Here is a 26036-nt window from a genome sequence, read left to right as displayed (position 1 = left end):
AACACAATAAAATAGCAATAAAAAGAACAATAAAAGCTGACAATAAAAACAGCAGCAACAACAATGAAAATAACAGCTACAACATCTAGGACCTTTATCCAAGTAAAATCTTATTGTCATAGGTTCAGCACACTCTCAACTAGTCCTCCAGATCCAGAAGCTCTGACTCTTTCTTTCCTAGGACTCTGAGCTTCTTTCCTTCTCTCTAGCTGGGTTTGCATGTTCAGCAGGGGAAACTACACAGTATGGGTTGTTTCGCCTGTTCCCATGTGTGCTGCTTGTGTGCCCAGCATTTGCTTAATTACCCACACTGTGGGTTGCCATGTCATCCAAACCCAGTGTGCCACAGGGTTTGCTTCTAACCCACCCCACAACCCCTACTACAAGCCATAGGTTGTAATTATGCAAATGGTGGGCATGTGCGGGGGTGGGGAAAACAACTCACACTGCGTAGTTTCCCTAACTGATTGTGCAAACCGAGCTTCTCTTTCTCTCCTGCCCCCCATTTGTCTCTACTTTTCTCTGTCTCTAAGCTTTTATATTTTAAAATTAGATTTTTTTTTCCATTCCCAACTCCAACCATTCAGGAAAGCTGGGGGTTTTTTTGTTCATTTTGCAACCTAAATTTCTTATTTTCTAAGTTATTCACCTGACCTTCTGTTGAACCTCCTGCCAACTTTTCATTTTTCTTCCTTTGACCTTCAGTTTAACCTTCTGCAAATCTTGGTTTCCTGAGTAAACATCCTGATTCCTATAACTAAACTTTTGACCTCTAAACTATTCACCTTGTGGTTAAAACTGACCAACACAGACACAGACACACACAAGATTTAAACCTATAATATCCAAAAACCCCAAACCAAATACAAAAGTGGTGGACAGTTTTGTTCCTTCACAGAGAGACATAGCACAGACCCAGGAAAGATTAGAAATAAATAGCAGCAAGGGCCAGGCAGGAAAACAGAGACTGTAGTGCAGGAGAAGGACTGGGTAGAAACTGGGAAGGAAAAGGGACAAAGGAGGAAGCAGAATCAAGAACGAGAATAAAAAACCACTAGAAGAATAATTACTGCCTACACCACATCCAAGCTCTTCACAAACTGAAACCAACTATCAGAGAGCAGAGGAAACTGGGAGGCACATCCTTTTTATGAAACTCAGAAATTGTCTCTCTCTCTCCCCCAAAGCACAATGATTGGAGAGCCCCTAGTATAATATGCCCTATAATATGGTGGTCACTCAAATCCATGCCCCTGATCTTCATCATCATTTAGAGCAGGGGTGGGCAACTTGTAGCCCTCCAGATGTTTTTTGGCCTACAGCTCCCATCAGCCCTAGTCAGCGTAGCCAATGGTGAAGGATCATAGGAGTTGTGGGCCAAAACATCTGGAGGGCTACAAGTTGCCTATCTCTGGTTTAGAGAAACAAAACCAAAAGATGGTATTCAGAGAGGAGATATGTCTGCCTTTCTGAAGTCCAAATTATGGCATGAAGCTTTGTATGGGTCCAGATTTGGTTCTGGTCTTTTTAGAGGAAAGCCCACTTCGCCTCAGGAAGCACCAGAAAGTCCAAAGGAGCCCAATTGGCTCAGGCTTCAGCCAAATCCAATACACATCCCTAGTTGAAAACTACTGGGAACTAGTTTTCTAAGAGCTTATCACCATCTAAAGTATACAATAAATTGTTTTAGCTAATCCACAATTGGCTTTACTTAACATTTTTGAGGACCACCTAGATTGTATTCTCTACAGCAGGAGTGGGCAACTTGTGGCCCTCCAGATGTTTGACCTACAGCTTCCATGATCCTTCTCCATTGGCTATGCTGACTAGGACTGATGGGAGTTGTGGCTGATTTGGAAGGCCACAAGGTGTCACCCCTGCTCTACAACAACCTTGTAAGCTAGCTTTGCCATGCTGGCTGTAAAGCTAGAAGCACCTTCAAACTGGAAGAGGCACCTTATGCTATTCAAGCTCTAAGCAAAAGTAGCTGTGTTAAAAAACCATGCTAGATGTTAACCAATGGTATCAAAGTCTCTGAAAACTGGACAAATGCACGGAAGAAGTGTACCACAACAAACTGTATGCATGTATTTCTTGTTTATTTGAAATCGCTATATTTTTGGTTTACCTTTTTGTTTTATTTTCTTAAAAGATGCCTTTAACCACACTCTTGAATACTCGTTTAGGGAAATGGTCAAGCTATAAGCAGCTTCAAAGAATTACCAAGGAGCTTGGATGAACAAATAGCTGAGCTGAGCCGCCAGAGTGCAGAAGCACGTGGCAAACTGCTGCTGTTGACCAATCAGCAGAAATTATCCACATTCATCTCTGTGTCTCCAACAGTTTCACCAATTCCATCACTACCTGTAAACTTGACTGGTACGTACCCAGTATTGAAAGAAGCTATCCTAATATCAGCTGTTGGCAATATAATGGTTTATTTTGTTGATGGAAGCTGTCTTCACTTAAGCAAACTTTTTCTAATTTTTGGAAAAAACATCCATTTAGTATGTAGTCAAAATACCTTCTCATCACTATGACACCTCAACATGTTCCATTAATTCAGTAATCAAAGACTGGCATTCATGTCTTTTCTAGAAAATGGAAGAAGGACAATTGAGGTGTCTGTTCCAGTGGCAGAAACTCTGGATAGTTCTAAAGAAGATACTTTCCCTGCTGCCAGTGGGACCAGTGCAAAGAGGTAAAGGTTGTTCTGTCTTTATAGGGTTTATCCTGTCTTTATAGTGATAAGTGTTTAAAATGAAACTAAGAAATATAAAACTGCTAACTTGTTGTCTGAAGACTTGAGTGTGACCTCACAGATTTAAGCTGTAGAAACAAGGTGGGTGCTCAAGATTGCAGACAGGTTTATTTGCTTGAGATGCCTTGATAAGCAAATACAGGTCTGATTTTTCTCTCACACTCTTGTAATGGAAGCTCTGTCCTAATTATAATGGAAACTTGGGGCGCCTGGCTCTCCACAGGGTGTTGACACTGTTACAGGCTCTCCAGGAGGCCCTTTCATCTTGCTGCCTCCCTCTGTCTGTGCTATCCCGGTTGCTGGGCCTAAGCCCAGTATTGTGTTGCCAATAGCAAGTGTTTACAGAATCACAAATGTGTGTTCCCTTTTAGCTCTTAGCTACCTTGGCTTTAGCTAGCTAGCTGCGTTAATGTGCATGCCACCTCACAGAGTGAGAAACAAACATGTGACACAGGTAACAAACAAACTGGCAGGTTCCTGCCCAGAGGAGCTTACTTTTTAAAAAACACACACACCAGACCTCTTTGATGAGGAGTTCCATGCTTGGATTATGTGCCGAGGGTGAGGTGGGGTGAGGGGGTAATGATACCCACAAACCCCATCCTCCTGATTCCCCCCAATTTTAACCAATTCGTGAGCCCCACTAAAGCTTTCTAAGAACAGTACCTGAGGGCCAATCACAAAAATTAGTCACAAGAATAAGCAGTAACGGTGGGCTTCAACTACCCTCATATCTGCTGGGAGACAAACTCTGCTAAACATGGAATCTCCAATGAATTTCTGACATGCTTTTGTCTTTCAAAAAGTGAGGGAAGGCACGAGGGTATTGACTATCCTTGGCTTGATTTTCACCATTAGGGAAGAATTAGTCAATGGGATTAAAGTTGGGGGAACTTTGGGGGATAGTTACCATGTTCTTATGTAAAGCCAAAAGTGAGCATAGTCAAATGTGTACCTTGGATTTCAGGAAAACTGATTTTAATAATCCCAGAGAAATGCTAATGGGGAAAGGACCACAAAATGGGTGGGAGTTCCTAAAAATGGAGTTGCCTGAGGGTCAGGGGTGGAGGTTGGATGAGGCTTGTGTTTGAGGCTTGCATTTCAGACTTTTGCCTTGGCTGCTGAGCCACCTGGATCAGCCTGCTATAAAAAGCCTGAGGCTTGGGGTTGAAGCCACAGCTGGATAATCAGAGCAGGTCAATTCTGTAAGAAGCTTCTCTGTTTCTTGAGAGTGAGAGAACAGGGTTATCCAACAAGGAGTTTTATGTGGACGTTCGAGGGGGGAGTCGAGGGGGACAGCAGATTAATCTGGAAATCTGGCACCATGGACACTAAAGGAGCCCTGCAGGCTATGTGCTTTGTTTCTCTCCCTGCCTGAAGATAAGATGAAGTAGATCTGCAGCAAGTGCACACTTGTATTCTGGCTGGAAGAGAAGGCGAAAGGACTTGAGGCACACCTCTCTACACTCCTGCTTTTCAGGGGGGATGAAAGCACTGTGAGGCTCTGGGTAAGAAAGTGAAGTACTTGAGGGCACAGGTGATGGCTTCATTGCCCTTCCCTGTTGAGGGTCAGGATATTGGGAGAGAAAGCAGGATACTGAATGTTGTCAGGAAAGTTTTGGTTTCTTGGACCATGGCTGGAGCCCCCAAAATGAAGGACTCCTGGCAGGAGATGAGGTGCATCTCATGAGGACTGGGAAGGGTCTGCTTAGCAGTGGCCTCACTAGCCTGATCAAGAGGGCTCTCAACTAAATCCTATGGGGGAAGGAGGCCAAACGCCAGAGTAAAATACCAAACCAAGTGTTAGGGACAAGAATGTTTGGGACAAAGAAAGAGGTAAGGAAGACAGCAAATGTGTCTGACACTTGTCACCACTAATTCCAGTAACCAATAATCTGCCGTTTTACTGCAAGAGGAAACAAACTCAGTTCAAGGAATGGGAGAAAAAAGACTTCTTTGTAAAAATTAAAATAAAATAAAAAGATCACTCGAGAGAAACTCTCAAATTTCAATTCATTGGCTCCACGTATGGTACTTTATCAGCAACAAAGCTGTACAAAATCAAGTTGTTAGATCCCTTACACACTTTAATCTGATAGCATGTGAAACAAATTGTGACCCAACGGGGCTGATATCCCAACTCTACCAACTGCTTCTAGAGGAGCCCACAAACTCCTTAGTTGGTTTCTGATCAGTGTGGGAAAATATATGTTTGACTGCTCTCCTGGACATAATCCTGACCAACAGAGAAGAATAGGTTGATGAAGTGATGTGGCAGGAATGTTGGGAGAAAATGACTGTGCCTTGGAAAAGGATGTGAACTTCAGCATATTTGGGCATGTGCCCTGGACTTTAGGAAATACGATTTCAAAGAGCTCAGAAAAAAGTTGAGTGGGATCCCATGGCTAGAAATTCTAAAGAAGAAAAGAGTTCAAGAGGATGGAAGATTCTGAAAATATTGAAGGCACATTCTCAAGCTATTCCAGTAAGAAGGAAAATAAGAGACGTCTTAAAATGTTGCTGCACTGGAAGCTCTCTTTGTTGAGACTTAAATGGGATATATGAGGAGGGATATATAACCAAGGAGAAGTACAACAGAGTAGCCTTAACCTGTAAGGATGGTGTCAGAAAGCCCAGAATGAGCTGAGGGTTGTGAGGTAACCAAGTAGAAATAGCCCAGATGGTGTTAATCTGGTACTAAAAGAGTTAAATAATTTTGCTCTGAAGAACCTACTTCAAACTGAAGATGGCTAATTTGATCTGGAATGGTGATATGATCTGAATGAGGGTTTTAGGGAGACCTACAAGGAGACCCCCTAAAAGACCCCATATTCATATTTAAGATTTAGACTTCTATTCCAGACTCTTGACCCCTGGGCAAGAGGACCTTGATGTTTTGATTCTATAGTAATTTATGTTATCTCACTAATTAAAACTTTGCAGACCTGGCTTTGAAGAAAGGGGGAAAAAACGCAGCTGTCTTTGCCGAAGCAAGTGCAAGGTCACAAAGGTAGACAAAGCAATGTGAGTGTATGAGTGAAATGAACAGAAGAACTGAGCATGCTGAGACGCGTGCTAGGAGGAGGAAAATTATTGTTTGACATCTCGTGGTGTACACCTGCAGATAAGAGAATGTCCTTACTTGACGCTAGCTGGGTTGGGGAGCACAAGCAACAATTGGTGTTCGGGTGGATATGACCGAAGATGACCATGAGTTCAAAGAAGACATTCCAGGGAGAGATATGCCAGTCAAGATAACATGTCCAGATGGCAGACTTTTAGCCCCATTTTAGGAAACTTCAAATTAACCCATTAGTAGTAGTGCGAGAGATGTTCCCAAAACACATGGGCATAAAATGTGAGGTGGTTGGAGATAGATAAGACACCTTACTTCTGATTGGTGAGCACCTCATTGTGATTGGAAGATGGTTGTCTCATTACTCATTGGGGCCCCCACCTTTGGCCAGAGCAAGTGTATAGAAAGCACAGGTAGCGATGGCTACAGCTCACTTCGCTGTTTTGCTGCTTTGCCTCGGATCTTCTCTGGACCACCGGACCCAAGGATTTGAGTAACTATGGACCTCTCTAGGCTCTTAGACTTTGGAAATTAGAATTATTTCTGAAGTTAGGATGTGGAATATTTTCTGAGATTGGGTCTTAGAGTATTTTCTGAGCTTGAGACTTAAGAGTTCTTTCTGAAGACGGAACTTTTAATTATTTCCAAATTTCCTTTTACTTTAGCTTCTGCCTTTAACTGAATGTAATTCTTTACATGCTTAACAATGCTTTAGCCTGTCTTTTATATTCAAGTAATGTGCAGGAGGAGGTAAAAGGGAGAGTTAACAATATTGTTTAGTGTGTTTTAGCTTAGCTTTAAACCAGAAGTAGTAAGCAGGAGAAGATAGAAAGGAGGAGTCATAACAATATTAGAAGCTGAAGTCATTATCTCATTAGCTAAATTTGTAGAACCAGGTTTGGCAATTGCAATTCTTTTAGTTAATTTCATATTTTTGTTACATTCTCTTTCCCTGTATCTACAAAGAAAGTTGCTAATGCTCATATAACCACCATGCTACTTTCTTTTAATTTTGTAATTTTCTAAATGAAAGCATTAAATAGTTCTTTGTTGTCTCCATGCATCACACATATGGGCACATATGGACTCTGCGCCTGCACAGAGCCTCAATTCAATTCTGCACAGAGCCTTCTATAGCTGAGGAAGTTTTGGCTGGAACCCCTCCCCTGCTGTACAGTGTGCAAGTACAGCACACCTAGCGGGTTCCTGTTTATTCCCTCAGTTCTCTTTCAACTGCCATTGCATGTGCCTCATAGGGAAAGCTCTCTTGTCGTTTCCCTGTTAAAATAGTGTTTTTAACAAAGGCTGAGTTTTTCTTTCTTCTTGTATCAAAGTATTTCTATCTATCTCCTTACTGTTGTTAATTTGTACTATTTTTCATGACTTTCGCAATCACCCTCACGGGTGTATGGCCCTCAGTGCCCCCTTTTGAAAGTGCACTCACTGCAGGGCAAAACTGCTACCCTCATATGGGCACTCTCTCTGCCTGTTCTGCCCTGGTGAAGGAAGGGCACGTTGTTGTGGCTTGTCCTCATTGTAAAGCCTTCTCAAAGCAAGTGAGAAGAAACAGGGCAGATTGGCTAAAAGCTGCACCCTGGAAAATGGTGCTGGAATTGGTAGAGAAGCCAAAAGTTATAGCAAACCCGCCAGTTTTGCCCTCACATAACCCACCTGTTGCACAAGAGCTTGCTCCATTGTTGGGGTCATCATCCCCTCAGTGTCATACTCCACCAAGTACCCAAGATCCACCTCCCACTCCGAGTAGATCTTTAGCACTTACAGAGACAAAAAGACTAACAAAAAGGTGAAAGTCTCTAAGCAGGCTAGTCTGTCTTCTTCCCACTCTAAGAAGAAGAAAAAAGACTTGTAAAAAGTAGTGTGATTCTTATTGGGATCGAGTGCCTGGATCCTCGGGTCTTTCTGACCCTGCGCAAGCACTTTGTGACTGGGATTGGTCTGTACAGGCGGCAACCAGTACTCCAGCTTGAGTTGAAGAACTGACCATACCGTTCTTTTCGATACAGATGTCAAGGGATTGACAGCGACCACCAATACTGTCCGCATCTCCCGCTGTTCCACTGACCCCTACTGTCCAAATGCAACTGCCTGTCAAGGGCTCCTTGGAGGCCTCTCTCAGTCTAATCCAGTAGCCAAGTCCAGACACAGACAAAGGGATTCCTTTCAAAGCTTTATTCTTCTTTTACAACTTAACAACTATACCGTTTGCAACTAGATCTGAGCAGCACAGTACCTATGCCCTAAGTTGGAACAGTTGGTCCCCGTTTGAAAGGGAATTACTGGCAGACCCCTGAACTTAAGGACTAAGGAGAGTCCCTCCCCTTTTCCCTTGGATCCTCTGGGCGCAGCCGTTGTTTGCACGCCAACCGGGCACTACGCCTCCTCTCCGTACCCTCCATCTGGCGCCGCTCTCTGCGTCTGCATCACGCGTCCACCAAGTCTGCTATCCGCTCTCCGTTACTCCCTGGACTGCTATCTAAGCTAGGAATGTTGGTGGGAGGAATCTCTCGTCAGCTGTGGGCCCTGGGAAAGAGGAGCGCGCTCCCCTCCCAGGAGCAACTGCTCTTCCTCAGAATCAGAACTACTCTGGGATTCTATGGGTTCAGTGTCCACCCTGACACTGCCTGTACCTGATGCTCTGCCTATGTTATTTTCACCTATTCTGAAAGTGAACCCTAGACAAGAGGGGGAACCTATCCTGATAACATGTGCATTGGAAGGTGAGATCCAGGACCCGTCTCTGACAGAACCGATCCTTCGACCACCTCATCATTATGGCCTGGAAGACCATGACTGGCGCCAACGTTTGCTGGAGTCGGTGTGGTTGTACGCCTCCACTACAAGAAGTCATGCCCCTAGTTTTTATGAATGATGCTGATATCAGGAGCAGTCCAGATCACCATTCTCTGAATGGGACAGGTGTTCAGTGTGGGATGTGCAATACAGGAGATCCCAAGACTGGGTTGATTACCACAATGAGCCATATGGCCCGTATCGCCCTCACCATCCTGATGCTCCCTATTGGGAAGAAAGTCAGTATCGCAGACACCCATTGGCTACAGTTTCAAGACCTTCAGACCAATCCAGTGACCCTTGCCCTTCGGGAGGATACTATCCATTCAACCACCAGCTCAGCAGCAGCAGGATCAATCAGGTTTACCACCTGTTCAGCATCCACGGGTGGTTCAACAACAGACTGTTGTGCCGACATTGATGCAGCCACAAACTGTACAATTACAAGCTGTTTTGCTGGCTACCCAGCTTCCATGAGCACTCTCATTTGGTGCGCAGCTTGGCACCAAGGTTGCGCAGTCACTCCCTAGTGAGCCATGGGAGAAGCACTTCCCACGTACAGTTCCTTCAGGAGAATCTCCCATGGTGGAGGTTTACCAGTCAGACACTACATCCCAATCATCTTGTCCTCTCTCGATTTCCTCTCCAGACGTGATTATTGGCTTCAATGAAGCCACATCGCCATCAGAGAATTTAGGTCAATTTAACCAAATCCTCAGAATGGCACTGGCCCTGGGTCTAGAGACTCAGCAGGTGGCTTCTACAGTGCTAGGCCCTGTGTTTGATGTGGTAAATGCAGAGTCATTCAGACCAATAGCTATTCCTGTATTACCTGCACTAGAGGAAACTATTTAGCAGTCTTGGAAAGCCCCCTCCAATTTGCCATCAACATCCAAGCACTTGGAGGGTATGTGCTGCCTGCAACAGGCTAATAATGACTACCTTTTCAAACACCCGGCCCCAAATTTGATGGTCATCGAGACTGCACAGGGCAAGGCCCACAGGGCACACTCCTCTCCAACTGACAAGGAGGACAGATGCCTTGATTTGCTTGGAAGGAGATTGTACTCCTCTGCAATGATGGGTCTTAAAATCTCTAATTACCAGGTGGGGATGTCTGGATACCAGGTCCTGTTATGGGACAAAGTTGGTCATCTTCTTGAGCCTCCAGGTGAGGAGGAGGAGCTGGGTCGCCTCTTTCAATTGGAGGTTCTGAAGCTGTCTGGGCAGCAAATAAATACATTGCGCCACCAAGTTGATTGCGACTCAAAGGTACTGGCTGGACTCCGAAGCTTGATCGTCCAGTCTCCCTCAGGAAACCAGGAACCACATTGATGACTTGCCTTTTGATAGGCAGGGATTGTTTCATACTAAGACTGAGGATGCGCTTCATTCAGTATAGAAGGCCCGTACCATGGCATGTCATATGGGATTCATGTCCCAACAGCTTCCAAGGCACCAACACTGGTTCCCATCATCGACCACTCAGTACCAACCCAGTCAGCCACTACTACAACAGCAGCAGCAACTGTCACAGACAGGGCAGTTGGGAAAATCATTCTTATCCTCTGCATTCCACAGTTATTGCAGGAAACCTGACAGCAGGAGTAAGCAGCACCTTTGACTTGCTCCCCTGCCATCTTTCCTCACCTACTGACCCAAACACCCATTTTTGGAATGCACCTGTCCACTTACCATCTGGTTTGATGCAACATCACATCGGATTCCTAGGTCGTGACTATAGTCCAGGGGGGCTACTGGGTTGAGTTCGATATCCTCCGTCCTCTTGGTACTGTTTTGGTGACCGCTCCATCCCTGGTCCTCCATACTGAAGTTCAGACCTTCCTCAAGAAGGGAGCAATCGAACCTGTCCCACAAACTCAACTTTGGGACATTTTTATTCAAGGTACTTCATGGTACCAAAGAAGGATGGAAGACTTTGGCCGATCATGGATCTTTGACAGCTGAACCAGTTCATATCGCCCAAAACGTTCTGCGTGGTACTGCATGGTTCATGTTGCCCAAAAAGTTCTGCCTGGCATCTATCCTCCCTCTCCTTTCTCAAGGAGATTGGTTTGCCTCTGTTGACCTCAAGGACGCCTACTTCCACATCACCATAGAGCAATTGCACCAGCACTACCTCCATTTTACCATCGGTACTGAAGCCTACCAGTTCCAGGTGCTACCCTTTGGTCTCACCACCACCCCAAGGGTATTCACCAAGTGCATGGCAGTGGTCTGCTCCCTTCTGTGGCTGCAGGGCATAGAGGTCTATCCATACATAGACAATTAGCTGTTGGTGGCATCAGCGAAGGTTCAGCTTCTTTGGTCGATAGGGGTGACCTGCAATCTCCTTCAGGAGCTTGGACTCTACATGAATGTAGAGAAGTCCTGCCTTGTACTGACGCAGCAGATCCAATTCCTCGGGTAGTTGTTGGAGTCCCACCTGGGCTGTACCTTTCTACCTGACACCAGGGTAAAGTCACTGACTGCTGTGGCCTCAGAGTTGCAAATGAGCAGGTCTGCCACTGCTCTCAAGGCCCAAGTTCTCCTGGGGTTCATGGCTGCGATGATGGCTGTCATTCGCTGTACTCGACTGCATATGAGGTGATTCCAAATTTGGCTCATACGCAACTTTGATACTGATTGGGACATCCGTCGAATCAGACTCTGACTGCTGGAGAAGATCAGAGACTCTCCCCGATGTTGGTCAGTACCAAGCAATAAAACCCAGGGCATGCCGTTCATTCAGCCCTCTCCATCCAGGGTTCTGGCTGCAGATGTGTCACTCTTGGGATGGGGAGCTCAGTGCTGGGATGCTGGGATTTCACAGTCCATAGGCATTGGGCGGTCAACCAAGCCACACAGCATATCAATCTGCTGGAGTTGTAGGTAGTGGACATGGTGCTTCGTGTGTTCGATTGGACCTACAGTACAGACTGGTCAAGATCACTTCAGACAACACAACTGTTGTTGGGTATTTGAACAAGAGGGGAGGAACCATGTTGCTCCCATTGCTCACTCTCATGCTCCAGCTCTTCAACTGATGCATAGCCTGCCAAATCAAACTTGTGGCAATACATGTGGCTGGTGTTGACTACGTCTTAGCTGACCAGCTCAGCCACACCATGTTGTCCACCCACAAGTGGGAGATGGACAAGAGTATTTTAATCTGCCTCTTCCATTGATGGGGAACACCAGGAGTTGACCTGTTTGCCACACCGAGAATGCAGTCTGTCCAACATTCTGCAGCAGGATGGGCCAAGGTCAAGGATCGACAGGCGATGCATTTGTATTTCAGTGGACAGGGCAGCTGTTCTACCCATTCCCCCCACTTTCCACTGATAATCAAAGTTCTGGCAAAAATTGTGAGGGAGGGCACAAAGTGCATCCCCATAACACTGCAGTGGTCTCGCCAGGTTTGGTTCGCTCCCCTGCTCAAGGTGGCAAGGGGTCGGTACTGACAGCTCTCATCACATCCATCTGTCCTCATGAGAGAGAAGGGCCAAATTTGACACCCAAACCTGACAACTGTCTGTATCACAGCATGGAAGATTGGGTGACAGAACCTACTTTAACCCCAGCAGCAATTCAGAGAATCCTTGATGTCACTTGTGAGCCATCTACGTAGTGTTGCTATTTGAGGAAATGGACTGCTTTTTCTGCTTTTGTCCATGAGCAGGTTTTTCACCCACATCAGTGCACTTTGCACCAGATCCTTCAGTTTCTCCTGTCCCTCTTCGAGAAAGGGCTCAAGCTGTCATCTCTCATAGTTTACCTCTCTGCTGTTCCTGCATTTCACCCTCTTGTTAAGGGATTTTCCATATTTTCGAACTTGACAGCAAAAAGATATCTGAAGGGGATCAGAAATGTAGTGCCACCAGTTCACTCTACCAAGCTGGAGTTTTTCTGTGGTACTCAAGGCACTCTCATCAAAGCCTTTCGAGCTGCTGGCATCTACAGACTTACGCCTCCTCTCATGGAAGTGGCATTTCTAGTGGCCATTACATCTGCATGCCATGCCAAGCAGGCAATAAGAGATGCAAAAAAGCATTTTGAAGAACATATCACTAACAACATCAAGACCAACAATAAAGAATTCTTTAAATATATAAGAAGCAGAAAACCAGCTAGGGAGGCAGTTGGACCGTTGGATGACAATGGAGGTAAAGGCGTACTTAAGGAAGACAAAGAGATTGAAGAAGCTGAATTAATTCTTTTCATCCGTCTTCACTGCACAAGTTATAGGACCTGTGCCTGAACGGATGTTTCCAGGAAGGGAGTCTGAGGAGCTGAAGCAAACAGTGGCGACAAAAGATGATGTTCTTAACCATATTGATAAATTGAAAGCAAATAAATCACCAGGCCCACATGGTCTATCACAGAGTTCTTAAAGAACTGAAATATGAAATGGCTTATCTTCTAACCAAAATATGCAACATGTCCCTAAGATCAGCCTCTATACCAGAGGACTGGAAGATGGCCAATGTAACACCAATTTTCAAATCTAGGGGGATCTGGGAAATTACAGGCCAGGTAGCTTAACGTCTGATCCAGGTAAATTGGTTGAAGGCGTTATTAAAGATAAAATTAGTAAGCATATAAAAGGACAAGTGAAAGATTCAGCACGGCTTCCACAAAGCTAAGTCCTGTCTCACTAACCTTTTAGAGTTCTTTGAGAATGTCAATAAAGATATAGACAGGCGTGATGCAGTAGACATTGTTTACTTGGACTTCCAGAAGGCTTTTGACAAAGTCCCTCACCAAAGACTCCTGAGCAAACTTAGCAGTCATGGAATAAGAGGAGAGGTCCAGTAACTGGTTAAAGAACAGAAAGCAAAGAGCAGGAATAAATGGTAAATTCTCGCAGTGGAGGGAAGTAAATAGTAGGGTCCCACAGGGATTTGTATTAGGACCAATGCTTTTCAACCTGCTCATAAATGATCTGGAATTAGGAGGGAGCAGTGAAGTGGCCAAGTTTGCTGATGACACCAAATTATTTAGGGTAGTTAAAACAAAAAGGGATTGTGAAGAACTCCAGTAGGATCTCTCCAAACTGGGAGAATGGGCATCTAAATGACAAATGTAGTTCAGTGTAGTCAAGGGTAAAGTGATACACATTGGGGCAAAAAATCCCATCTTCAAGTATAGCCTGATGGGATCTGAGCAAGAAAGAGATCTTGGGGTTGTGGTAGACAGCTCAATGAAGATGTCAACTCAGTGTGCAGCCACTGTTAAAAAGAAGAAGAAGGCAAACTCCATGTTAGACATAATTAGAAAAGGAATTGAGAATAAAACTGCCAATATCATACTGCTCCTATACAAGTCTATGGTGCGGCCACACTTGGAATACTGTGTCTAGTTCTGGTCACCATACCTAAAAAAAGATATTGCAGTGCTGTAAAAAGTGCAGAAAAGGGGACTAAAAGGGGGCTGGAGCATCTCCCCTATGAGAGGAGGTTACAACAGCTGGGATTCTTTAGTTTGGAAAAAAAGGAAGGTAAGGAGAGACATGATAGAGCTGTACAAAATTATGCTTGGTGTGGAGAATGTGGATGGGGTGACATTTTCCTCACTCTCTCATAATATTAGAACCTGGGGTCATCTCCTGAAGCTGATTGGTGGGAGATTCAGGACAGATAAAAAGAATTACTTCTTCACACAGCGCATAGTTAAACTATGGAACTCGCTACCACAGGATGTAGTGATGACCACCAATTTGGATGGCTTTAAAAGGGGGTTGGCCATAGTGTGAACATAGTGCTGGACTAGATGGACCCTAATCTTACGTTCTGAAGCACACAAAACATTTAGGAAAAGGGGAGACACACCCCCTCCTATGGTTCTATACCCTGTTATAGCTCTCTGAACAGCTAACAAAAAATATTAACAATTTTACATTGTTCTTCCTGTCTTTTTGGACAAAGAGGTACAGTTTCGTCCTTAGTAATCCTTTAGCAGTAGCTCTTCTGAGGGGGTGGGACCAAGAGAAAATCTCAGTCCAAACTGAACATGAGCACAATTTCCTTGTCTATGAATATTGTTTTCAGTTGTGAATGGTAGGAACATAAAATTGTATTACTGTATATATTGGCCCAGTTTGCACAGAAAAACACATGGGTTATTTAAACCATCGTAGGGGCTGAGTGCAAGCAAGCATGCTGCCTCCCACATGCTCACCACTTTGCTAAACAACTCAGGTTCCTCAGTTGTTAATCTTGATGCCTGGGTTGTTAAGGGTTAAACAACGCAGAGGTTGAACCCATGTTTGTTTTGTTGGGTTAAAAGTCTGGATTGTTTAACCCTCAGCAACCCAGAGTGCTGGGTTTGGGCATCATGGAGCATTCCTGGGTTGTTTAGAAAAGCAGAAGCGATGAGTGGGCAGGAGGCAGTACACTCACTTGCTCCTACATGGCCCTGCCAATTTATGGGTTGTTTTACCCATGAATTGACAGGTCGTAGTCATCCTTATCTTTATTTCTTTTTTTTAATCTTCCCTCATGTATTCATTTATTTATTTATTAACATTTATTTACTTCTATGTTAAAAAGCCATCAACACAGTATACATTGATTTAAAGCAATAAAACCTTAGAACAATAAAAACAAGAACATTAAAAATAGTTAAAACATTCAAACTACACATTTTAAAATGCTAAATAGAAAAGATGTGTCTTTACACCCTTACTAAAGTCCAAGAGGGTTCCTGAGGAAGCACATTCCATAGCTTAGGGGCAACACCTTTTCCGCTGGTACCCTCCCAAATATGACTCTGCCATAAATTGAGTTTTTTTCCCTAAAATACTCAGTTTTCAGATGAAAGCGAGTGTAAGTATTCCTTTGGGAACTTGTTTGATGATGTCCTTACATTTCATCACATTTTCTTTCCTAATCTGTCTGTCCATGGTACTACTGGACTGGGAGTTTTCCTGCCCAGGAGATACCGCTGTTTTCACTATCCTTTTCAAGAATCTTTTCTGTCACTGAATGAGAAAAAAAATGTTTCTTCCCTTCATATGCTTCCATTGCGTTTGGTAAGAGGACATGTGAAGCTGTGGGAGAACATAATTGATATAATCCTTAGTAGATGAAGAGCCACTCATTCTTTTATCCTTGTTGGGCTATGTACTCTTTTTCCCTCTGCCACCTTGATGCTGCCTTATACACAGTCAGTTAACTGGTCCATTGAGCCCACGTACCATTTATTCCAGTTAGTGGAGTCTTTGCAAGGCTTTGGACAGAGATTTTTCTCAGTGTTGCTACCGGAGATACCAGGGATTGAACCTGGGACTTTCTGCATGCAAAATATTTTCTGTCTAAAGCATTTTTATCCTGCCTTTTGAGAACTAAGTCTCCAAGGCAGCTTGCAAGATGAGATATTAAACAGTTGAATGAACCCACTAACCACATCAGCAACAATGCATCAAAATAAAAATTAGTTATATGCTCTGTCACTGAAATGTGGTATTTCCCCAGTCTTTCTGTTCTCTCATTAAGTAAAAGGTTTCTGTTGGTTTGTTCTCACAGAGAGGAGCTATGGCTAACCCATTAGATAAGGTCATGATCAGCCTGGCCTTGACTCCTATCCTCTACTTTCTGGACAGGATGCAAATTTAGAACAGAAGAGCAAATTCCTCTTTCCTCTTCTATCATTTATTCCTACAGATCTGCAGGTGTATCAAGTCAGGTGTGTTTACCATTAAATACCTCTGTGAGAAATGCACAGCTGACATATGACTGTCACAGCATAACGGTAAGTGTTCATTGGACAAAACTATGTGCATCCATCATTTCCTCTATTCGTGAAGTTCAGGAGTGAGTGCTGATTCTTATGAAGTCAAAATGGCACCATCTGCACACAAAAGGGGAGGCTTGGGGGAATCTTAAAGTTTGCAGAAGTACAAAAAATCTTTAGGAAAATAACAGATTGGGGGCTGTACTGAGATACATGGCAGCTCTGCAATATAGTCCATTGTTAATGATGCAGGTTAGAGGTGAACTGAGGCTGCTTTGGATTCCCAGTCAAAAATTCCCCATATCTTTCAGGTTGCAGCAAATATCAAACTGCCCCCCACAGGCCTCTGTAATGGCCCCAGGCCTGTAACCAAGTGACCAGTAGTTTTAGAGGGGCCTAGAGTTCCATAAAGCTCTCAGCTTTGGTTCATAGCTGCAGTTCTCTTGCTAGTGGGCCTCTTGGCTGGTAAGATGAGTCAAAGATCGATATCACCGCCTTTGCACATTCCATACTAAAGAGCTCTGAATCTTATCAGGGCCTGGGAAGCAAAGTGAGGCTATGTTTACAGGTGTCTGTGCTGGGAAAGTTCTGATTGTTTCCCTTCTGACGGGGGCTTTTAGTCTATGCTGGGAAAGTTGCAGATGAACGCTAATTAACGCTTCTGTCATGCTGCCTCACTGCTAACATGTATGGTATAAAACCCATTGTACCCCTTGGCTCTGGGTTCAGCAAAGCTGCCTGATCCAACCATTGGGTACGCCTGTACGCTGTAAGTACTCAATAAGTCTCCTTGTAAGCAAACCTGGATCTGGCTTATCACTATCTCGGTACCTCCAAACCTTAGCAGCCCACGGCCGGGGAATACAGCCCGCTAGGCCAAATAAGCACTCAACTGCATACAGAAGCCTCATGCTCCTATTGTTAGTTTTTATTTTTAACGTTTTGAAGTTATTTTGAGATTTAATTTAAGTTGCCTTGGTGGCCTTATTCATAACTTTATAAATAAATAAAAATGCTCAATTGACTTGCTAGATACACTTTTAAATGTACAACATTTTAAATAAGTTAGTCAAAAATTTTTTTTATAAATAAGACATAAGTTAGAGCAGGTAAATCTTTGATGTTTCACATCTTCAATGTTAACTTTTGTTTTTTCAGCCCGTTCACCCGTGGGCTCAGTAATAGTCACACCAGGGATTCACTGCAACTGTTTCTTTCAGGGGCCCACTTGTTTCTTTTGGCTATGGATTTATTCTCCTTGTATTGTAATGAGAAATATAAAAGTAAAACTTGTGCAACTAAGGCCTCCTACTGCTCTCATGTGCACATTCAAACTACCAGAACTTCATACTAATGGCAGCCTTTCTCTTTTAAGTGGCACAATCCATTGTCCAAAAACATAAAGAGCTGCATGGAAATTTGGCAGAAATTGGTTTCTCAGTGTATTCACACCATATGTACATGCAATGAATGAATATATAAGGTGATGACTTCCTTGCAGATTTCATATTAATTCCTATATGTACATGCTTTGTGTGTCCAGAGCCACTCAATGAACTAAATTCTCTACGTTCTACTCTCTTGTCTACTGGTCCACACTGGCATGCCATATGGTAAATAATTAGTACTTCTTCGTGGTCTTTGTGCATCACACATATGGGCTCTGCACCTGCGCGGAGCCTCGATTCGGGAAACTTCTATAGCTGAGGAGTTTTGGCGGGAACCCTCCCCTACCATCTCAGTGTGCGTGTCCCCAGAGGGTTCCTGTTTACTCCCTCGATTCTCTTTTGACCATGGTTGTGGTGTCCTCATTTGGGAACTTCTCCAATCAGACTGTGTTCTGATAGTGTTTTTCTTGTTAAAAAGCTGAGGTTTTTATTCTCTCTTCTCTCTCTATCATTATTCTGTATTTATATCTGCATTTATTATTATTTTATTTTATTTTTGCAATCCTGCGATGGCCCTCACGGGCATATTGCCCTTTAGGCCCCATTCAGAAAGTGCTCCTGCGCTGGGGGCAATGCTGCCTTCCGACGGGCATTCTCTCTGCCTATTTTGCCTTGGTGAAGGCCACGTTGTCAAAGCCCGTCTAAATTGTCAGGCTTTCTCCAAGCAAGCCTGTAAAAATCAGGCAGACTGTCTCAGAGCTGTACTTTTGGAAGCAGTTGACGAGCCAAAGGAAATGGCTTCTAAAACTGCAGCTGCCATGCCTTCGCTTGGGTCACAATCCCCTCAACGCAAGTACATAAGATCCCCCACACACTGGACAAATCTTTGCACTGGTTAAGAAGCTTTAAAAAAAAGCCAAAGCTTCAAAGAGTGGTTCATCCTTCCTCTGAACCAAAGAGGAAGAAGAAAAAGACTGGTGAAAAATCTAACACTGTATCTTGGGATCAAGCACACCCATCAGGCTCCCCAACTCTCCTGAAAACAACCTATGCTTCTCAGGATCGACAGCAGCCCTCAGGTTTGGCAACATCTCCTGCAACTTTGGCTTGAGATGGGCTGTGCCCCTTTAATCCAACAACTCAACTCACATCGGTGTCTCGGGATCAACAGCGTCCCTCGATACTGTCTTCAGCCACTGCTCCACCGATGTCTTCTGGTTGCATGCTATCATTGGTATCGATGACCTCTTCCACCAGTGATGTTTTCACCAACTTGTATGGTGAATCTGCCTCAAGCAGTAGAGACAGTGCCAAATGCCTCTACGTGGGAAGGCAAAATTAGGGACCACCACCCGTTCAGTCACCGCGCCCTTATCAGAAGGATGATTACGGTACAAGATATGATCGATGTCAACGATCAGCGGAGTCGGTCTATTCCATTGCCTCGTCTTATAGGGGTCATGTCCCTAGTTTTTACAAGCACACCCAATACCATGACAGGTCCAGATCTCCACATTATAGGTGGGATGACCATCCATCAAGAGACTTGCGATATAGGAGATCATGAGACTGGATGGAGGAATGTGAGGAATGCTATGAACATTACTACTTGCCTCACCATCCTGACTCAACTTAGAGTGGAGTCAGCCGATACAAATCACAACCATCTGCTACAGTATCAAGACCCCCGCCCCCCCCCCCCCGCCCATCTGACACTGCAAGAACAACCACCACAACCTCAACCATTACCGGCACAATTGACACAGATTTTTCCCTCTCTGCTTGCCACACAGGCTCATACATAATCTCACAATTGGGCATTGATGATATGTCGACTCACTGTAAAAAGGGAAAAGCAGAATCAACTGCAGGTTTTACCTCAAGAATCTCCTCTCTCTGCTGCAGAGGACTACCAGTCTGACACGACATCGCAGTCCTCCTGCCCCCTTTCAATTTCCCCCCCGGATGCATTGGTCAGGTTGAATGAGTCCATCTCCCCATCCAAGGACTTGGGCCAGTTTTCAAGCCAGGTGCTCAGAATGGCTCATGCATTAGGGTTGGAGACCCAGCAGATGACCTCAACTGTACAAGACCCAGTCTTTAACTCGGTAAATACCAACTATTTCCATCCTGAGGCCATTCCTCTCCTTGCACTGGAAGAGACAATAAAACAATCCTGGAAGTGTCCATCTGCAGTATCTCTGATATCCAAATGCTTGGAAGGGATGTTATCACTTAAAAGAATCATCCACTGAATATCTCTTTAAACATCCAGCATCAAATTCATTGGTCGTAGAGGCAGCGCAAGGCAAGGCCCACAGGTCCCATTCATCACCTACTGATAAAGAGGGTAGATTTCTAGATCTACTAGGAAGAAGGATCTACTCATCTGTGTCAATGGACCTCAGAATATCCAATTACCAGGCACTTATGTCTGGTTATCAATTGCTGCTCTGGGACAAGGTTGGCTGTCTCCTGGAACATCTTCCCAAGGAGAAGAAAGAATTGGTATGGCTGTTCCAAGCAGAGGCTTTGAAATTGTTGAGGCAATAAATTAATATGTTGCGTCACTAGGTCGACTGTAATGCGAAACCACTAGTTGGATCCATTGCCCTCCATCATCATGCCTGGCTCTGATCTGCCTGGACTTCAACAAGAAACAAGGACCCATATTGAGGACTTGCCCTTTGATAGACTGGGCTTATTTAATTCTAAAACTGATGACGGGTTGGATTCAGTATGGAAGGCCCAGACCATGGCGCATCGTACAGGTTTCTTGCCTCAACAGCCTCCAAAACAGAGACGTTGGCGCAATGTATGGGTTTCTTGCCTTACACCAGCCTCATTGTGACAGCACCGATCACAATCAGGTTCCATAAGACCATCCCAACCATCAAAGTTGCGCAGCTGTTGTCACAGACCGGACTCTAAAAGCAAGCGGCTTTTTGACTTAAATGCCCTTCTTGTTCAGCCCTCCAGTCGTATCCCCATTTTGGAATTCACTTGACCTCGTTCTTTCCAACTTGCCATCAGATCACAAAGGACCCCTGGGTTCTCTCCACCATTCAGGAGGGCTACAGGATCACGTTCTATGCCCTCCCTCTTCTCGGTACCATGAAAGTTACAACCCCGTCTCCTGTTTTCCACCAAGAGGTCGAAACACTGCTTGGAAAGGGAGCCATCATACCCGTACCGAGGTTGTGCCTTTGGGATGATTTTTATTCCAGGTACTTCATGATACCGAAAAGGGATGGAGGGCTCTGACTGATCTTGAACCTTTGAGAACTCAGTCCGTACATCTTGCCTAGGAAGTTCCGCATGGTTTCTCTGGCTTCAATCCTACCCCTCCTTGTCCAAAGAGATTGGTTTGCTTTTATCAACCTCAAGGATGTGTACTTCCACATCGCCATAGCAGAACTGCACCAGAGTTATCTGCATTTCACCATCAGTCCAGATGTTTACCAATTTTGGTTACTCCCCTTCAGCCTCTCAACAGCACCAAAAGTATTCAAATGCATGGCGATGGTCTGCTCTCATCTCAGACTGCAAGGGGTCAAGATACACCCATACCTCGATGATTGGTTGCTAGTGGTGTCAATGTGAAACCATCTTCTATGGTCAATAGAGGTAACCTGCAATCTTCTTCCAAAATTGGGGACTTTCAATCAACATTGAAAAGTCTCATCTACAGTCAACCCAGTGTCTGCAGTTTATTGGGGTGCACCTAGACTCATGGTCAGGCAGAGCATTCCTCCCTCAGGACCAACTGGAGGTACTGATTTCAATGGTGGCAGAGCTAAGTTGTCATGTGACTGTCTCAGCATTAAAAGTGCAACATCTGCTAGGCCTAATGGCTGCTGCAACATCAGTGGTCCAATATGCTCGGTTGCATATTAAGACCTCTCCAAAACTGGTTCATACTCAACTTCAGTACTGAGCAAGACGCTCACCGGACCAAGCTCTGTCTCCCAAGTGATGTAAAGGACTCTCTACAGAGATGGAGACTTCGAGGTATCCTGTGAGAGGGGATGCCATTCCTGCAGGCCTCACCATCCCAAGTAGTGACGATGCCTTGCTGTCAGGATGGGAAGCTCACTGCTTGGATCTTACGGTCCATGGACAGTGGTCGACCACAGAGGCAAAACACCACATCAGTCTGTTAGAGCTCAGAGTGGTATGGAAAGCCATTCAGACATTTGAGCTGGATCTAGTGAGCAGACTAGTCCAGGTCGCATCGGACAACACAGCTGTCATTGCATACTTGAACAAGGAAGGGGGCATGAGATCACTTCCTCTTGTGGCTCTAACATTGGAGATTTTTCATTGGTGGCTACTTCATCCAGTTGTACTAGCGGTGATGCACTTAGCAGGTGTGGACAATGTCTTTGCAGACCAACTCAGGTGGACTGCATCAACCTCCCATGAGTGGCAGTTGGACAGGTCAGTCCTGAGAAGTGAGTCCATGATTGGGGCAAACCACAAGTGGAGCTGTTTGCCACCCCAGACAATGCAATCTGTGGTGAGTTTTGCAGCAGAGCAGGCAGGGGTCGAGACTCGCTCGGAGACACCTTTCTCCTTGACTGGTCAGGAACGATATTTTAAATTTTTCCCACTGTTCTGCCTTATCACCAGGATCCTGGCAAAGATCAGAAGAGACGGCACCAAATACATCTTAATAACACCCTGGTGGCCTTGCCAGCCGTGGTTTGATGGCGTGCTACTGGTACCATCATCTTCCTTCTCACCCATCTTTTCTCACCAGGAAGAAGGGTCAGATCTGTCACCCCAATCTGTCAGTCCTCTGATTGACAGCATGGAGGATCAGGTGACAGGAGTTGAGACTGTTCCGACATTGGTACAGAGGATCCTTGATGCTGCTCGTAAGCCATCAACACAGCACTCGTATACAAGGAAATGGACAGCTTTTGCACCTTTGGTTGTGCATAGGATTTTCATCCTCACTGATGCTTTTTGCCAAAAATACTGCAGTTTCTTCTGTCATTACTCGACAAAGGGATGAAATTGGCATGATTACGAATTTATTTGTCTGCTATTTCTGCCTACCACCCTCCTGTTGAAGGTTTATCTGTTTTCTCGTACCTGACGGCAAAGAGGTTCCTTAAAGGGATTAGGAATCTGGCAGCACCAATTTGCCCTACCAATTTGGGTTAGAGTCTATTGGTCATGCTTAAAGCACTTTCATCTAAGCCCTTTGAGCCACTCGCAACTACAGACTTACACCTTCTCTCGTGGAAGGTGGCATTTCTAGTGGCCATTATATCTGCACACTGGGCTAGTGAACTCTATGCACTCAGGGTAGACCAGCCTTATTTAACTTTACACAGAGAGAAAGTAGTGCTTCGACCTGATCCTGCCCTTTTACCAAAAGTTGTGTCAGATTTCCATTTGATCCAGGACATTATATTGCCTGCTTTCTTGATGTCCTCATCTTCACTGTTGGAATTGACTCTTCACACATTGGACATCTGTCAGGCCCTGGCATTTTACAAGTCCAGGACTGAGCAATTTAGACTCTCTCCCTGACGCTTTGTCTGCTATGGCAGGAAACACAAAAGTCAGCCTCTCTTGACTCAGTGCTTTGCATCCTGGGTTGTAAAGACAACCGAACTGTCGTATGAGCTGGCTGGACTCAAACTGTCTGTCCCAGTCTGAGCTCATTCCACTCATGAGGTAGCGACATTGTCACATTCAATAGAGGGGGGTGGCCAACCCTGAACTGTGCCATGCCGTGTCCTGGTCCATACCGTCTACCTTTGTGAAGCACTATCGGGCTAGATCTCAGGGCTAGAGCTGACTGTGCCTTTGGTTGTGCTGTCTTCTCTTCTGTGTTGCAGCTGGATACCGACCCACTTCCATGTAAACTAGCCTGCTACTCACCCATATGTGTGATGCATAAAGACCTTGAAGAAGAAAGACAGGTTGCTACCTGTAACTGTAGTTCTTTGGTCATCTATGCATTCACACAACCCACTCACCATTCCCTCTTCAGTGTCATACTGGAGCTCAAGGTTGGGTACCAAAGGTATGTTTTCTCCCTCAGTTCTGAGGCCACAACATCGGTCTCAAGGAACTGAGGGAATAAGCGGGAACCTGCTGAAGACATGTGCACTGAAACAGTGGAGGGAGGGTTCTGTCAGGAGCGCCCTAGCTGCCTCTTGCAGTCCCCACCAATAGCCAACTCAGGACACAGACGACGAGGAATTCTTTCCGAGACTTTATTCCTTTATTAATTTATGACTCTTTCAGAATACTAGTCGCTAGCGCCAAAGCAAGGAACAGCACTGGGGAAAGATAGCAGAGTAGCCTAAGTTCCAGGTAAATTGGTCCCCGTTTGAAGGAGAATCTCAGGAAGACCCTGAACTTATGGGCTAGGGAGAGATCCTCCCTCTTTCCCTTGGGTCCTTGGGACACGACCGTTGTTTGCACGCCAAATGAGCGCTACACCTCCTTTCTGCGTCCTCCATCTGTCGTCGCTCCCTGCGTCTGCGCCGAGTGTCCAGCAAGCCCCCCTCCAGCGCTCTCTCACTGCCAGGGTCACTATCTATCCTAGGAATGCTGGCAGGAGGAATCTCTGCCAGCTCTTGTGCTTGTGAGAGATGAGCGATCTCCTCTCCCACGGATTGCTGTTCCTCTTCAGAATCAGAACTGCTCTGGGGCTCTATTGGCTCAGTTTCCACCCTGACAGGTTCCCGCCCAAACTCCTCAGCTATAGAAGTTTCCTGTATCGAGGCTCCATGCAGGCGCAGAGACCATTTGTGTGAATGCACTTGAAGAACTGCAGTTACAGGTAGCAACCTGTCCTTGTCATTTGTTGATCCAGTTCTATATGAATGCAAAAAAAAAAAAAGGATAAAGAAGTGGTAGTCCATGGCATGCAACTCACCTAACTCTTTTCTCTCTATTCCTGCAGTCTGAAAAACAGAGAGAAGAAGGCTGGTTTGCCTTGTCAACACACATTGGGTAGCACCGAACCCAGTGATTATGTCTACAATCTTGTTTTAAAATTGTTTTTATGTCATTCTTGTAAAGTCCTTTCTGCCAATATTTGGAAACATCAGTGTTGCTAATTATGCTATAGTCTCCAGATCTGTGGGTATGTACTTCTCAGCAGGAGTTCATGTCCATATTGCAGTTGAACAGCGGTTGAACACTTGTATGTCTTAGCCCCATTTTCATATGTGCAGTCTGCAGCGTGGTAGCCACTCAAAAGCACAGCAGTGTGAAGGCAGCTGTCTGCAGCAAGTTTGTGAACAGCTCTTCATGGTATTCCTTTGACTTTAACCACACTCTCATTGTTGGAACAGGATGGAATTCATACAAACAGCTTGCTATGTGCAGCTGCCTCCACACGCTTAAGCAGCTTTCACGCTGTAAGCTATACATTTGAATCAGGCTTTGGTATCCATTGGACATCCCTTGCAAATCCAGATGGTTCCTCAAGGTGTCTCTAGTTCTGCTTTTATTCTCATTTCTGGAATGTTCAGCATTGCATAATAGAGGAAAATCTAACTGATAAATGCTGTATGCAGTTAACAATATCTTAACAATGTTTTAACTTTGTTAATGCCACTGGAAAAGTACTTGTTGGAAATAAAGCAGATTCTTTGCTGTGGCAACAATTACTGGCTTATGGAAGGGACATTCTATCGCATAAGGCAAATTCCTGGACTGGAGTTGGTAACTTTTTGCGTCTAGTTAAATGGTCATTCATGACATCCTTGCCTGTCTCTGTTTGCCTGGCAAATTTATCCTGGCATAAGGCCTGTACTCCCATCTGTTGCTCTCAGAAATTGACCTGCGTGAAAGCATAGCAAATTTCCTGTTCAGACATTGTGTTTTTTTATGTGTAGGGAAGGGGGGATACTGAACCGCCTGCATTGCCACCCACGTTATTTGCAAACAGAATAATTTATTTCTCTGTTCATGTAGCATACTGTCATTATTCTGGCTGCTACTGCCGACTGCTGCACTCCTTCTCTCTAGGTTCCTTGAACAACGTGGCACCTTTAGTTGATGAAATATGCATGCGGACACCATTCAGCTCAGCAAGCAGAAGAATTCCTGCAGGGCTCCAGGGCAAACAATATTTCTAAATCTTGAAATATTTTTTAAAAATAGAAAAATGGTTCCTGTAGCTTTCTGTGCCTTTGTGGAGGGGAGGGGCCCATCCCATCCTCTGGCTTAATGAGTGTTGGTGTGGGTGTACTGGCCGATCAGTTTCCGTGATTAAAAAAAGCATACACGA

The 26036-nt window shown here is 44.8% G+C and overlaps 1 protein-coding gene across 4 annotated transcripts in view; it reads left to right on the top strand.

Moving 5' to 3' along the window:
• Nucleotides 1-25410, top strand: part of SPICE1 (spindle and centriole associated protein 1) — a 98736-nt gene extending 73326 nt beyond the window's left edge. For 2 of the 4 annotated variants that reach the window (XM_084835310.1, XM_084835313.1), the window contains exons 14-18: nt 2187-2379; nt 2599-2701; nt 5705-5785; nt 16313-16400; nt 24702-25410. In XM_084835310.1, coding sequence (XP_084691436.1) covers nt 2187-2379; nt 2599-2701; nt 5705-5785; nt 16313-16400; nt 24702-24755 — 519 coding nt within the window. In that variant the 3' untranslated portion in view covers nt 24756-25410. The remainder of the gene's footprint in view (nt 1-2186; nt 2380-2598; nt 2702-5704; nt 5786-16312; nt 16401-24701) is intronic. The other 2 variants (XM_084835312.1, XM_084835311.1) reach the window with 2 other exon arrangements.
• The last annotated feature ends 626 nt before the right edge of the window (nt 25411-26036 follow it).

The sequence above is a fragment of the Heloderma suspectum genome, chromosome 2 (assembly GCF_057233095.1).
Source record: "Heloderma suspectum isolate Gila_16-S chromosome 2, 16-S_ref, whole genome shotgun sequence".
NCBI lineage: Eukaryota > Metazoa > Chordata > Lepidosauria > Squamata > Helodermatidae > Heloderma > Heloderma suspectum.
The sequence above is the reverse complement of the archived record's forward strand: the minus strand, read 5'-3'. Positions and strand labels throughout refer to the sequence as shown.